Genomic DNA, 15,084 nt, shown 5'->3' with positions numbered 1-15,084 from the left:
TCATGTTGGTCCAGCAGCTCTCCTGAAGACCTGAGGGCAAACTCATTTTTAAGCTCTTTTTAGTCAGGTTTTTAATTGACCTTTTTTGATTTATTTGCCTACTTATTTGTGTATTTCAATCTGTTTTACTTCTTGGCGTATCCTTTTATTTTATTTTTAATTTCATGGATGGTTTTCCATTTAATGCCCCATCTTTTATTTCTGGTTTTTCTCACTTCATCACATCTCCCCTCTTTTAGCATTTTACAGTTCTTACCATAACCTCTTAAACTTTCATGTACTTTGAATCTACTGTTTGGAGCTCCTGCCTCTAGTGTTCCCTCATCACAAACTGATGAGATGTGTGATTCTGAGCCTTTCCTCATTTCCTGTTTTTATTGAGTGCTGTATTAATTAAAGTCATTATTGCTCCATGTCTGCTTCATTGAGTGACGCATGTTGTCACATTTTGTTTGTGTGAAAAGTGCTATAAAAGCAAGTCTTATCGATTGATTGTAATTATGAGTTACACTATCTCAAGTGGAAATCTTGTAATTATGTAAAGGCACAGCCTGAGGCACTGAGCTGAATGCTAATCATGCTATAGGCATAATGTTTATCAAGTTAGCTATCCAAGATCCTAGTTAGCATTAAACACAAAGTACAGCTGAGGCAGATGTGAGTTTTCCAAGTGTTTCCAAGTATAGGATGAGTTTAAATTTTTGACCCGATGGTGGCGCTACACAAGATGAAAGATGAGAGCTTCACAAAAATCAAAAGCCTCATTTTAAACTTCAGTGACATTTCAAACCAAGCGAATAAGTTGAAATCCAGCCCTGGATTTCTTATAAGCCCCAGACCTTCACAGGCTACAGAGGAAGAGAGCGTTGGTGAGTTTTATTGATATGATGATATAAGCGCCCGCACTCGACTTCTTTATATAAAGAGCTGTTGTGTAGATCTGAGCTCACAAAGTGATCGTCTCTAACTCCGTTAAAATACCAAAGGTTTCGATTTCTCGCAGCAACTGCAGTGGCGCTTGCAAATTTGTCTTCAAATACGAAGACTAAGAAACGATAAAAGATAAACCGAGAAAAAGATCAGCGTGAACGCCTGTAAGTAGCTCTGGGTCAGTTATGGGCCTGATGGTAAAGTGGCCATGATGAGGCTTTTAGTGCCATCAATTCAGTACTTCCAGCAGAAAAGAGTGCACAATGCTCTTCTTGCTTGATTACACTGTATATCTGACATTTAACTCAGGATCCTTGAGAGACCAACTGGCATCAGCACACTCCTGGAAAATAGATATCGGCGGGCCAGCGGCTGAATACTAATGCAATGATAATGCCAAGGTCCTGATGTAATATTAAAGAATACATGGCATAATGCCGGATGATACTTTTTTTTTTTCTTCTGAATAATACAGAATCATTTGAAAGTACAAAGAGCATACTTGTGTGTTCAAACTACCTTAAGGGAAATACCTTTAGCCCCAATGCATCTCTACCGGCTTAAAATTGAATCATGCATTTTTCTCCATCTCTTCTTCTCTCCATCTTTCTCTTTGATGGAATTGCCTGACTACAGATGTGCCATTTTCTGAAAAATAAGAAGCAAAAAGGTTTTATTCTTCGAGGCTGGATGGCAGTGAAACAGCTACCTCAATCACTGATTGATTAATCTTAAGCCACCAACACAAACAACAAGCCGGGCGTTACGTAAAGGGCTGAGCACCTCTAGACTGCTCTTGGATGGAGGTGACATTTAAAATATGTTTTGCTATTTCAACATGCACACAGTTTGAAATGATGCAAAGAAACCAAAACAAACAAAAACTGACTATAAGTGCTCTGGCTCTACATTCTGAATCCCTCATTTTGCCCACAGGTGGACATCCCCCTCTCCTGGCAGAAACCTCCATCTTCTCCAAGCAGCTTTCTCCTTGCGTTTTCACAACGTGACCGTTTTGCCACAGTGTCTGGTCTAGAATCCATTTGTCTTTGATGAGGTCTGATCTGCAAATAGACGAGTCGATTGGTATTCCAAGAAAAAGCAGATTCAACGTCCAACAATGGGTGGCTGTGACGGTACAGAGGTCACAGCTGTGCTGTACTGTAGTGTGCTGTGCTCTTTATGTGATGCCACTACCTGCTGCATGTCTTCATTAACAGGCACCCAGAGACAAAAAAAGAACAAAACAAAAAGAACAGGACCGGGTCAGCCTGCACCCAGCCGTTAATAAAGAACAACGAATCAGCCTGACAGACACTTGTATGATTATCCTCCCACGACCCCTCGGTTTCATATCCACTCTTACACAGAAATGTTCAGTCTGAACCTCAACCTTTCCTCTGCCTCTCTGCACAAAACACAACCTTAAATGCACAAAGAAAAGGCCTCACCAATGCTAAATCCTATCAGGGAGGCTGAATGGATCTAAATTAAAGTAAAGACTGAGAACAAGATGGGCCCAGCTTCCCAAAAACATCTCAGGTAAAAAAAACCATCTCATGCCACTAAAGTTACTGAGGAGTTTCCAAAAGCATCATTGCTTAAGATGCTTTTAGAAATGATCGAACATTAAAAGGCGACTCCAATCCACCCTTTGAAGGTTTAGAGCTTTTTAATGACAGAAGCTCCACAATTTGTAAGATGTACCGAAAAAAGACATGTTTCAGTGAAGTTTTCGTTTCTTTGTGTATATGTGTGTGTGTCTGCATATGTGGGTCTGCAGGTGGCAAGTAGCTACAGAAGCAGCTACTTCTCATACAGTTGTATTAGGTGAATTTTTCTGACAAATAAAAGGTTACAAACTAACCTACGACCACTGGTGCTTTCTGTGACGTGGTGTTTGACGTCAAATGGATAATTGATGATTTGCTTGTTTGACAGTTTCTGGTGCCATTCAGCTTTCTTTTCACACTGAATGATTCCAAGTGTAAAACATCTCTAGGCTTTGTAATTGATGTACACCACTTACACTGATAGTTAAACAAGTGTAGTTACAGGGGTGTGTGTGTGTGTGTGTGTGTGTGTATTCACTCTTAAGTGCTCCTTCGTAAAAAACAGAGCACTTGTACAGCATTTGTTGAAGCACTTGTAGTAAATCCTCATAACATCAAAGATCGATCATTGTCGGGTTACAGGGCCAAGTTTGTTTGATCAATATTCCCCAGTGTGAGGGTGAAAAGGAATCTCATTTTCTCCCTTAAGATGAAAAAAGGAATTTCATTTCCTCCGATTCTTTTTTTTTTCTGATTTGAACATTTGATGGGTAATGTGATTACACCATGACTCAGCACAGATGCCCACTATCTATCTACAAGAGTGAGTAAAAGCAATAAAGTGCAACAACAACTTCAAAGATTCACGCCTGAGCAGACAGCTTTCCAGACATATTTCCATGGCCATGACTGTGAAATAAAGAGTGCGCTTCCTATGTGATGTATTACACATTTCTGGGTTTCCGCATTAGCTGTTGTAAAGAGGCACCACCCTGTCTATGGTCGCCCTGCAGATGGGGCATTTCTTTGGCTCTGGCAGGGCGTCATAGCACTGGGAGCAGGCACACACATGACCACACTCTAGAAACACGCAGGACCGCTCCCGGCTCAGGCACACAGTACAGCTGGTGGGCGACACGCTGCTCTCCTCCAGGCTGAGTTCACGCATGCGCCTCCTCCGCTGCTCCTTGAACTCCTCCAGCATGCCCCTCTCCTTCTTCGTCTGTCTGTGGTGCACGTATCGCTTCCACAGGATGAAGACGAGCGCGGAACAGGCGGCGACACCGAAGACAACCGTGAGTATCCTCCACAGTCTGACGCTGTTCCCCTGCTTCCTGAGAAGAGACTCGTAGTCCATTCGAGTGAGAAAGTAGCGGAAGCCCTGTTTGGGAGGTTGGATCTTGATGAGGTTGTTGTCCAGGACCAGCTCCCCTACGCCTGTGATGCTGTCTCCCAGCCGCAGCATCTCCTCAGTTTCGTGGATGCCCTTGGGTCGCTCCCCGCTGATGAAGTGGCCGATGACGTTGGACAGGGACTGGACTGTGGGGTGGAAGTTCTCGTAGGTGGTCTCCAGGTCCAGCTCTGCAGCATCTAGTGGACGTATAACCCGTACTGCAGCAGTGATGTCGTCATCGTGAGACCCAAGGTCAAATGGAACGGTGTTGGTACGCTGGTGGATGACTTTCTCTGTGTTGTTCCTGTTCAGAAATACCAGTCATTAATTTCTTGTTTAGGGCTCATGATTATTTTCATTATTGATTACTCTGCTGATTATTTTTCTTTTTTTATGTCATCTATAAAACTTCCAACATAACAACTTCAACTGTATTGCCAAGGCATGTATTGCCTTGTATTGTCCGACCAAAAGTGCAAACTCAAAAAATATTCTGTGCTGTCACACATTGGTGTGAGGACTCCTGTTTTGAAGCCTCGAGTTTGCGACTTTCATCGCCACCTTGATTTTGGAGCCAGAAGTTTTTTTTTTTCCCTACCTGGTTGGATTGGTTAGGTTTAGACATGAGTCAGCTCTTCTATCGTTTATTACACACAGTACACACCCTGAAGAATACCCTGCTTTATGGTCTTACTCTAAATGAGACCATAATTTACAAAATTAACATCATGCTGTACTGAAGAAGATTTGAAACTAGCGATTGACACCATAAACTCCTTTGGAAAATGTTTAGCAAGGTAATAAATTACACAATCTGACTTCTTTTTAGAGGCAGTGGAGTCGCCCCCTGCTGGCCATTGCCTTCACTTTTTAGACCCAGAGGCAACAGCCACTTCTTTTATAAACAGTCTAAGACATATACACTCTCACACATTATATTGGAGGAGCAGAAACTGAATTATTCAAAACAAATTATTCGTATTTTTGTTTGAAAAGTGTCTTACCAGAGATGAGTGGTGCGGTTCCACACCATCTTTTCCTCCTTCAGGGTCAGTCTTTCAATCACACCTTTGCAGTTATCAACAAACTGGCTTGACAGAGTTTCCTTCACAGATCTTACGACACCTGCAGTGTGAAATAAATTGCATGCTGTGTGAAGATATTGTTGTAATTATGCATGGTAAACTTCAGTCCACGTGAGCAAGTTAATTAGTTAAATCAGAATTCTACTAATTGAAAACGCAATCAACAACGCAGTAGCTTCATTTAGGCTTTCAAGGAGGCCCAGCAGACCTTCTATGACGGCATATGGGACACATCTTCCAGGAGTTTCAGACAGGATGTGCTTTAAATCCTGGTCAATGGAGACTTTCTTAGCTTCCTGTGGAAACAATTACTTCAGATTAACAAATGGAGCTTAACAGGCAATAAACGCACGCATTACTGGCAGTCGCACGACAAAGACAGAGCGTGCTGAAGTGTGGCTCACCTTTAATCTGGCAACTGTTGTCGCTCTGCTCCTGTAAATTGAATAGAAGACAGCGGTCAGGGCTGAGCTGGTGGCTAATACCACGATCTGTGCAGTTGAGGGTTTCCCACTGGAGTCCATCCTGCGATCTGCAGCATTCAGCGCTGCTGTGACAGAGAGGACAAACACCGACAAGAAAACTGTCAAGTTTACATTTCTTATTCTTACACAAAATCAGTGGTGGAAAATCAGTACTATTTTACCATTTCTGTTACCGTCTACTTCTGCTCTTAGGCTGCAACTAATTTTCTTACTACCAATTAGTCTGTGAAATGTCAAAAATAGAGAAAAATGCCAATCACAACCTCCCATTGCGATATCTTCAGATGTCTTCCTTGTTCAATAAAACATTAAAAACACCAAAAGCAGCAATATAAAACAGATAAGCAGCAAATCCTCCCCCCGCCCCCATCTGAGAAGCTGGAACCAGATAATGTTTGAGATTGCCTTCTTTGATCATCAAGATAGTTGCATTTCAAAGGGAAACGTTTTTTTACTTTGTTGAAGAAACAGTGTGTTAAGTAGTTAAAATGACCTCATCCCCCATCAGCCACTTTATCAAAATGCTCAAATAAAAAAAAGAAACATTACACTTTTACTGGCATATTTGCTTTTATACTGTTTGAAGTTAAACTTAATAACAATCACTTTCAGCACTTTCACTTTTTATGCTTTAAGTGTATTTTGCTCTCATTTCTCTACTTCTACTTAAGTACAATTTTGAATCCAGGACTTTGAAACTTGTGTGGGTTGTTTTTTACATTTTGGTATCGATCAAATGGTCTGATTATTTCTCCAGGACTGAACAAAACCTGCATGAAAACACAACCTGACTGCAGACAGACTGGGACTGATCCCAGAGGCACTGAGGTGGCTATTAGACTTAAACCAATAAAGGGAGAAGGCAATCTGAGCTGCATTGTTAATAATCCACACAGATTATTGGGTTATTAGACACTAACACTGTGCTAAATACATCCATTATTTTACAGCTTCTGGCTTCTTTAATATTAGCCTCGATAGGACATTGACAGGGTTTGACTGCTGGTCAGAAGCTGGACATTCATCACTAGCTGAAGTTAACACAACATATCTGAAGATAATTAAATCATGACCTTGATGATCATGTTGCCCTGCTTTTGCTTTTCGCGTACCCTTTCGTCTGAAGCCTGTAAAACCCTAAAACAAAGCTAGTTATCTTACATTTCTCCTACTGTCACACACTTCCTCATTAGCTAGCTACCAGCTAGCTGAATTAGCAGTTTGCTAGCTAGCGACGCTTCAGCCAAGTTAGCATGATTTCACCGCCCGTTTAAAAGACACCACAGCTATCATGTGTCAGAGGATCGTATGTAGCGATGGCGCGTCCGGACCGGTGTAGAAAAGGTTTGTCAAACCTGTATTTAACTGGTCCCACTGTCAACAACAGCTGCGGGTCTCTGCACTTCAAAATAAATGTCAGTGAAGCGCCTGACATGTAATTTCCCTCCCAGCCAGTAGATGTCAGTGCGGCTTCATTTATAGCCCCACAGCCCCAGTGGTGCAGGAAGTGCTCCCATCTTTTACTTCAGTAAAAATACCAATTTAAGATTAATCTGTTACAAGTAAATTACTCAATAAATTGTAGGTTTCAAGAAATATGTAACTAGAGTATAAAACTAAAAGTGCCCACGCAGCCAAAATGGGCTCTTTGTTACACTTCCATAAATTATACTGTTGGATTATTGTTATTGCTGCAGTAACATGTGAGACGCATTTTAATATAGAAGTTGGCTCTAGTAGTAGTAGTAATTAATTTTTTTAATTTAGGCAACCAATGATGATTTATTGCAGTTGATCTTCATAGACGTAGATGCCATCTATGAAGAAATGGGGCCTGTCAGACAGCGCAGTGTGCGAGTGCGGGGAGCCAGAGCAGACTGCTGACCACATCATCACCACCTGTCCCCTGTATAGACCACCATCGGAGGAGGGCCTCTTCCAAGTGGGACCTGAGACGAGGGCGTGGCTGCACGACACAGAGCTGGACATATGACGATACACCAATGAAGAAGCAGTTGCTCTTACACTTTGCATACAAAGTGGTAGAAACAACAGGTACATGAATTAGAATTAAAACAATGAAGTAAAGTACAACTAACTCAGAGCCGTACTTCATTGAACCTACAGAAGACTACTTGAGTGAATGGTAAGTATATGATAAATGTATGATCAGTAGTTTGATGTTAGTAAAAGCGCATTTTGCCCTCCTCTTGGCGAATTAAGCTCAATCTTGACATTTGAGGTGAATTTTCTTAATACAAGCTGTCAGATATACATTTCTGCCTGGTATCATGGCAAATCATGGAGGTTAACATAGTTTGGAACATGTTTTAATGATGAGATTGTCTGCTGTTAGTAAAAGTGCATTTTGACCTTTTCTTGGTAAATTAAGGTCACTCTTGACACTTGAGATGCATTTTCTTAATAAAAGCTACGATACTTCACACGAATTCAAAGCAGGTTTTGAGTTGCAGTGTATTCACACAGAATAAGTCACAAAGTCCATCATAAAAATCAGAGTACAGACTAAAATAAACCTGATGAGCGTGCGGTTGCTGATGTCTGTCTGTGCAGTTCAGTGCAGTGTGTGGAAGCCAGTGTTGTGTGAAAGACAGCCTCGCCAGAAACACTGTAAACAATGGTGATTGCACAGCTGTTCACACAGTTCAAGGACACCAAGTACCGGATGATATTCAGTGGTAATCACTTGGACTAATTCTTATAACATTTATTTAATCAGATGAAGATATCTGCAAGGAATACCTGGGTACAGCAGGGGGAATTACGGATATACAACGAGCCAGGCACAACTTACCCAGAGGATTATAGCTGAAATGTATGCATCTACTTTTATCTGCAGCCATATATTTAACTACGAGCTGTTTAGTTTGAGCTTGCTCTCTGTATGTTAATTTGTTTCCAGTCACTCATTCATTAAATATCATCAGAGTTGGGATGACAGCAGTTTCTTTACATTTATTCAAAAGCTATTATTAAATATTCAAGTTCAAGTTCTGTGTTTGTCACGTGCACCACAGTTACAGTGAAGCAGTCACTGGCAATGGAAAGCTTGGTTCTCTTGCTCATACAGACATGTAAGAGCATTTCTATGTTTTATTTCTGCATTAAAAAAATACAATATAAAACACAATGCTGTGGTAGGAAGGTGTACAGTAACGATAAAATTAATAAACTGTAACATAGTTGTGCAGCACTGCATAGGCACTGGAAAGCGTAGGTGGAATATAAAGACAATGGGTCACATGTAAAAGTTGGATTGGTTTATTACTCTCAACAATAAGTATATCCTTCCCATAAATTGTAGCACTTACAAATGCTCAGTCACTAACTGCTACTTGCACCGAAGGTGACGTATTTCCTAAAACTTAATCACCATCTATTTATGATTAACTGTACAATAAAAGGCAGCTATTGGCAGCTTTAGATGTAGACTACGTCTCAAACATTGTGCATACTGCTAGAACTGCACACTGTGGTCTGGTTTAACTGCGCTGTTGTGATACAGAGCACACATCTGTTTGCAAGCTTGTTTGGGGATGTTTGACAGCTAGAAATGATGGTCTATAATTTGCCTGCAGACTCCAAATCTCCACCGGTTTCCCCCCAGGGAAAGTGTGAGTGTAATCATGCCACATTTGTTTGTGCAGTACGCTGGTGTCTCCAATCTGAATTAGACGCTTTTCATGCAGCGACAACCACAGAGAGATCTGGAAGGAAAATGGTATCAAATCTCTAGAAAATAACCATGCTTTATCCTTGTGAAGAGGTGCATGTTCCTTATCATTTCCTGTTTGGACAAAACTTTTCAAAGACAAAAACAGCAATATATCCCATGCAATACATAATTAGTACAATACAGAATGCAGTTAACACGTATATATATTTTTTACTTGTTATCCAGCAGGTAAAACACAAGTGCAACACTAATATTGATGATGGCTCTGTTGTTTTTAGGAGGACCATTCACCCATGCACTTATTATGAATGTTACTAGTTACACTTGTAACTATCAGCTCTTTGCCTCTCTGTGCCCTAAGAAACATAATTGGATTGCTTATTAATTCATAGATAACTGCCACTAATAAAGTCATTAAGCAACTGGTAAAATGTTCATCATTTCAATAATAAGTAATAAATGAATGTGTCAGGACATTTAAAAGAAATATTCCAACTTCAACAGACTGCAAACAGATGTGGCCGAACGGGGCCGTAAGAGAATAATTCAAGTTATTATCTACTCATGAATGCGCCGTTGTCTTTGCTATTGTTCTTGTGCTCATGTGGGGCAGTTCAGTACCATCACCCTGGAATCTGGTATTTACAACATTTAAATAAGAATTTGTACAGAAAAGAAACACACATTTGAGCAATAAATCCGACTTGAGCACTAAGGCTTGCAGTGTGAACGTAACCAGCGTTACTATGTTGATGTTTTTCTCTTGCACCATTAACTGAGGACATAAACCAGTGCTGTAGTGAAATTAATGCAGACTCCAACCCATAAAAATGTGAGGAGGCACCCACAGGCCACCTGGAGGGTGTGAAGCCTTTCTTGCCCTGAGTTGACCCTCTCAGGCAGTGTTTCTTCCAAGGTTGCATACAAATGATGCTTTCCTCTCTAGCATCAGTGGCAGGCTCCAACCTTAACCACGACTTTTGGTCTACTTATACTTTGCACCAGTCTGCACACAGTTTCAGTGGGATAAAAAAAGAAAAATCCCTGGAATAGATTGGTTGTTGTCAGACAACATAAGGCAGGGTGAGAGTAGATTTATAACAGTGAGTTCACTCGAATGGGTTTTGTTTTGATGGATTGCGCCTCATCTCTGACAAGGGCCATATTTCAACGGAATGACTGAATTTGCCTTTTTATATGTTGCTTCTTTGCACGGCCCCATTGCATCATACGTATGGTATATTTTTTCACAGCACTCAAAATGCTGCTCTGAACAAAGATGCTCTTTCACTTGAAAATTCAGGCAATGAAACTGTTCACAGTGTCGGGTTAAGAGAACATTTCCAGAGGAAACACTTTTTTTTTTTTTTTTTTTTCATATCAAAAGAATTCCAATAGACGACATAGAAAACTGGGGGCATCCAGATGATGCATCGTATTGGATGTATTCTGTTTGTGCCAAATCATTTCTAATTCCTAAATTGCTCCAGGTTATCCAGTTGTCAAAAAAGCCCCATTGAAACACAGGAGGTGCACAGCATTGTGAGCTAATTACCCAAAAGTGAACAGTGGAGCAAATAACCAGCAGCCACTTTCAGTCAGTGATAGCTCGTATCAGAGCAAGCAGAGCTGCTTTATGTTAAAAAAAAAAACCTGTATTAGTGGTATCTTGCAGGCTGCATGCTCAGTAGATTCTTTCTGTTGGGGGGGGGGATGAGATTATATATCATATATCTATATATATTGTATATGTATTTATTGTCAGCATTTGCTCGGCTAACACTATGAAATAACATGTGAAAAGCTGGAACATAATAGATGAGGCAGAATCCTGGCAGAAAATTAGGGTTCCCACCACGTCCACTGTTTTTTGAATCAGGACGCCTCAAGGCAGAGATAACACTTGCAGTTTGACATTAAACTAATCTGGAACAGGATTAACATTACAGGGGGAGGTGGGGAATAAAATATCCACTGTGGTTGAACACGTCCTCTGACAGTCCATTAATAAAGTAACATTAGATTTGTCCCTGAAATGTTACATGTAAACACAAACTGCTCTAACTTTAACTTCCCTCTCCTCTATAATCATAAACTTTGGAGGCTCAATAATATGAGAGGAATAGCTGCCACACAAACCTCCTCTGGCTGAATCAGTCTGACATAATCAACCTGACATGTGAATGATTAGCCTACGAGAATTTGCAGCTTGTTTCTGATGAGAAAAAAAGGTACAACCTTGTTTTCGACCCCAGCAAAAGAACAGAAAAGCCCCCTGGGCCTCCATTCAACATTAGTCACCTTGTTTTGCGGACAGAGGCTACCTTGCAGATCGAGTGCCCCCTCTGCCCACGTAAACCCCCCTCCTCCTGACTTTCTCTCCGTCACATTATGACTTCCCTTCAAATGCCGGCCTGACACACGTTTGCTTGTATTTCAGACAGACAGAAATAGCGGCAGCAGACGGAGGCAACAGCTTTATGGGCGTGCAAGAGGCGAGAAGAACATCATACCGTATGTGTCCTCTTGACGTTGAAAGGATGACGGTTGCTGTGATTAGTGCAGATAAGCCTGGCACCTTGCAACATCCTCACAGACTCCCTTCCCTGTAGAATCAGATAACAGTCACCAACATTTCATGTTTGTCACACAGATGTTGAAATTACAAAGTGTGAGATCCTTTTTTAAAATGCTAGCACAATTAAGTGTCGAAAGCTTTTGAAAAGTCAGATTTTAAGATGGTATGAACTTTCTCAGAGTTTCAACAAACTGTTAACTTTCATGTCATCCCAACTTGACTCTTTTTAAGCATATGAATATGTACAACATCTTATGTACAAGTCTTCAAGGGTGTCTTTAATGGGCTGAAACATTCAATATCGAGGACGTGACAACAAGTCTTTGGGCATTTGGACAAATACCTCCAAGAGCAGACTCTCTCATGTAAAAGTCATTGGGAATAACTGGAAGATTTTTTCTCTCACTGCATCACACAGCTTTTAGCTCTAGCCTGGCACACAGCCTGCTTCCTCTCCCACTGAAAAGCACATTATCTGGAAAAGTCTCAATTCCTAAAGATATTGAAATCAGCTGGCATTCTGTGCCTGGAGGATCGCCTCACAGGATTGCACAAGACGAGCACTGGATGTATAATTAAGCTGTTTGGCACAGACGTTATTGTGGTGTGCCTCATATTCTGTCCTTCAGAACTACAAAACACATTTACCTGCAACACATGAAGCAACACTAATGATGCTGTGGGGACATCGGTAATGTCCAATAATCACAGTGTGAGTAAGGGATGATAGATTATGCTTTGTTTCTATGAAAGTATAGATTTCATGGAGGATTGTGTTTTAGCATGGATCCAAAAATGTGCTTTTAAACAGTAGATACTGGTATTATAAAGCATGTCAAAGGAATGCATATTTGCTTTCTTGGCAAGAGTTGACAGCCAGGCTAACTGTTTCCCTGTTTCCAGTCTCTAAAGTAAGCTAAGATAAGCTAAGCTAAGCTAAGATAAACTAAGCTAAACTATGCTAAGATAATCAATAATAATTGCACAACAAACAACAACCATAATGATAACAGCACTGACAACAGGAATATGACTAATAATGAGCAATATAGTAACAGTGAATAAAATGACAATAGTTAAGCTAAGCTAAGCTAAGCTAAGATAAACTAAACCAAGCTAAGCTAAGCTATGCGTCTGCTGGCTCTGTCTTGGTACTGAACAGGTGAAATCAGTCTACCAGCACCTCCAAGGGTGACTAACTAACACATTTTCATTTTGTTGACATGCATAAATTGTTGCTTTTATTTAATTTGTTTACTATACTACAATAATGTGTTATTTAGTGAGTTTTAGAGGTGCTGGTTGGTGGATTTCATTACCTTCAGGCAGAGCCAGGCCAGCTACCTGTTACTATCTTTCTGCTAAGCTAAGCTAACCACACACCATAGCTTTGTATTTGACTGACAACAATGAGAGCAGTATCAATCTTCTGTCCACCTAACTCATGGCAAATATCATATCATTTCCCAAAATATAGAACTGTTTCCGTAAGTGCCTTGAAAACTGAAGCTATGCATAATTCAAATGAACGTGCACTAATTGGCTCTTATTTCTTATTTCTCTTGGCTAACTGGCTCTCATTTTTTCTTTGACCTTACATGCAAACTAACAAATTGCTTACTGTAGTGCAGTACCGTCTCTATGGTATAGTACAGGAGTAAATGAGGGGGAGCTGACCTGCAGGTCTCCTGTGACTGTATCGTTCTCCTGATTAAAGGAGGGAATGAGCCTCCTGCATCTAATGTCCTACACTCTGCCTGTTCATTAAACTATGATTCACTTGAATTATGTATTCAGCCAAGCCTATGAAACCTACAGCGTAGGAATGGGATGATATTGATTTCCATCCCTTGAGGCCTACACTTTCTTTTTTTTGTAAACAAAGTAATTACCTCAGCTCAACTGTTTATGGCGTTCCCTTATCATTTGTGTGAGACTTGTATCTTTTTTTTGAGTGGGTGTAGGCGGGTGTTATCTATCACAGTGGTCTGAAATATGAAGAGCACAGTAGCCCCTTCTGTCATCATTTCCTCTCTCCTGTTCTTTACTGTGTGCTGGGCTGCCTCGCTGCTGCCCTCACGTACGGCCATAAATCAGCCATCTAAGAGCTGGGACCTTCTCCGCAAGGCCCCTCTCATTGATTGCACCGCGCTCTGTAAGTGTAGCGTGATGAAGAGGGAGCCCAATTCAATTAGGCTGCCTTGCTGGACAGAAATATGTAGCATATGCTGCCCTGGATAAAAAGATGTCTTCGAAAGCAACGGAGAGAAGCTAAGGGTTAGGAAGGAGAATTTGGGAGCTGAGGGAGGGATGTCACTCAGATAAAAGTAATTGGATTGCAGCGATAACATTGTGCACCCTGGATTGCCTGTGTGAGTTGATAATGGATGTGTATGTTCAGCTGAAGGAGCATAAGAGAGGAAGTTGGAGTTACAGGAAATGAGGGCAACTCAGGATACCAGGGGCTGTGCAGCTCAACTGTAAACTGTTTTCATGATGATGCCATGGCTGCAGGGGTGGTAAAGTCAGTCTGTCAGTACGTCTATAACTTTGGTTCAGACTGAAAAATCTCTGCAACTATTGGATGGATTGCTATGAAACTTTCTAGAGATGTTCATAGTCCCCAGAGGGGGTGACTGTGGTTTCAAATCCCCAAACCGGGAGCCTTGAGTGTACTGCACGTTCACACCACTCCAGGCACCAACCTTTTTCATCAGGATGGGGTGCAGTTATTTCAGCACACCTACCAGGAGCAAATTTCAAACATGAATGCAGAAGCACTGCTTTATCAAAGCCTGGTAGTTTACAAATGAAGGGTGTCTCCTGGGGCTCTTTAGAAAAGTCAGACTTTCTCTTTGGCATGACATCTAACCGTACTGAAAGGTTCTCTCAGAAAGCAGCTATGATGCTTGTCTATGACTCAAAGGTTACCAACAGCCTAGACAAGGACACACTGATTGACTGACACACATATGGGCCAATCAGTGTTGGATGCAAACGTGTGGTGCATTCTTTACGTTTTTGAAAATGTCCATGTAAGCCCTGAAAACAACCATTAGCTATATTGTATTTAATATTTTAACCGTGGTGAAAACTGGTACATTTTGGTAGTGAATATTGAAACCCTGTGACATTTTAGTGTTTCACAGATATATGCAGGGACACCCTGGCTTGAAACTTGGTCACTGCTGGACAAACTGGGTCATCTGGTCACCACATTCCCAGAGGGTGAAGCCCACTGACTTTGGTGATCCATTGTTTTTTTCTCTAGCACCACCATAAAATGCGTTGGGTTTAAATTGAAATTAAACATATTAGTGGTGCCCAGAGGATGAATCCCTATGACTTTGGTGATTAACAGCA

General features: G+C 41.1%; 1 protein-coding gene across 2 annotated transcripts; it reads right to left on the bottom strand.

Moving 5' to 3' along the window:
• Positions 1–2,489: 2,489 nt before the first annotated feature.
• Positions 2,490–6,878, bottom strand: mul1 (mitochondrial E3 ubiquitin protein ligase 1). 2 transcript variants are annotated; one of them, XM_070839720.1, is made up of 5 exons: positions 6,802–6,878; positions 5,366–5,511; positions 5,170–5,257; positions 4,881–5,001; positions 2,490–4,180 (listed from the first exon to the last, which is right to left on the bottom strand). In XM_070839720.1, the coding sequence occupies exons 2-5, from the start codon at positions 5,483–5,485 to the stop codon at positions 3,451–3,453; spliced, it is 1,059 nt and encodes a 352-aa protein (XP_070695821.1). In that variant the 5' UTR covers positions 5,486–5,511; positions 6,802–6,878; the 3' UTR covers positions 2,490–3,450. The 2 variants fall into 2 exon arrangements, with proteins under 2 accessions (XP_070695821.1, XP_070695822.1); XM_070839721.1 differs by having other exon boundaries at positions 5,366–5,508; positions 6,802–6,872.
• Positions 6,879–15,084: the final 8,206 nt, after the last annotated feature.

Source organism: Pempheris klunzingeri, chromosome 11, assembly GCF_042242105.1.
Source record: "Pempheris klunzingeri isolate RE-2024b chromosome 11, fPemKlu1.hap1, whole genome shotgun sequence".
NCBI lineage: Eukaryota > Metazoa > Chordata > Actinopteri > Acropomatiformes > Pempheridae > Pempheris > Pempheris klunzingeri.
The sequence above is the reverse complement of the archived record's forward strand: the minus strand, read 5'-3'. Positions and strand labels throughout refer to the sequence as shown.

What these genes read in the sequence shown, in the direction of transcription:
- mul1 (XM_070839720.1), bottom strand. Translation starts at nt 5,485, where the DNA reads ATGGACTCCAGTGGGAAACCCTCAACTGCACAGATCGTGGTATTAGCC. An exon ending in CAACAGTTGCCAGATTAAAG is followed by an intron (nt 5,258 to 5,365) that starts GTGAGCCACACT and finishes TTGTTTCCACAG; the next exon opens with GAAGCTAAGAAAGTCTCCAT. An exon ending in CCCATATGCCGTCATAGAAG is followed by an intron (nt 5,002 to 5,169) that starts GTCTGCTGGGCC and finishes TTCACACTGCAG; the next exon opens with GTGTCGTAAGATCTGTGAAG.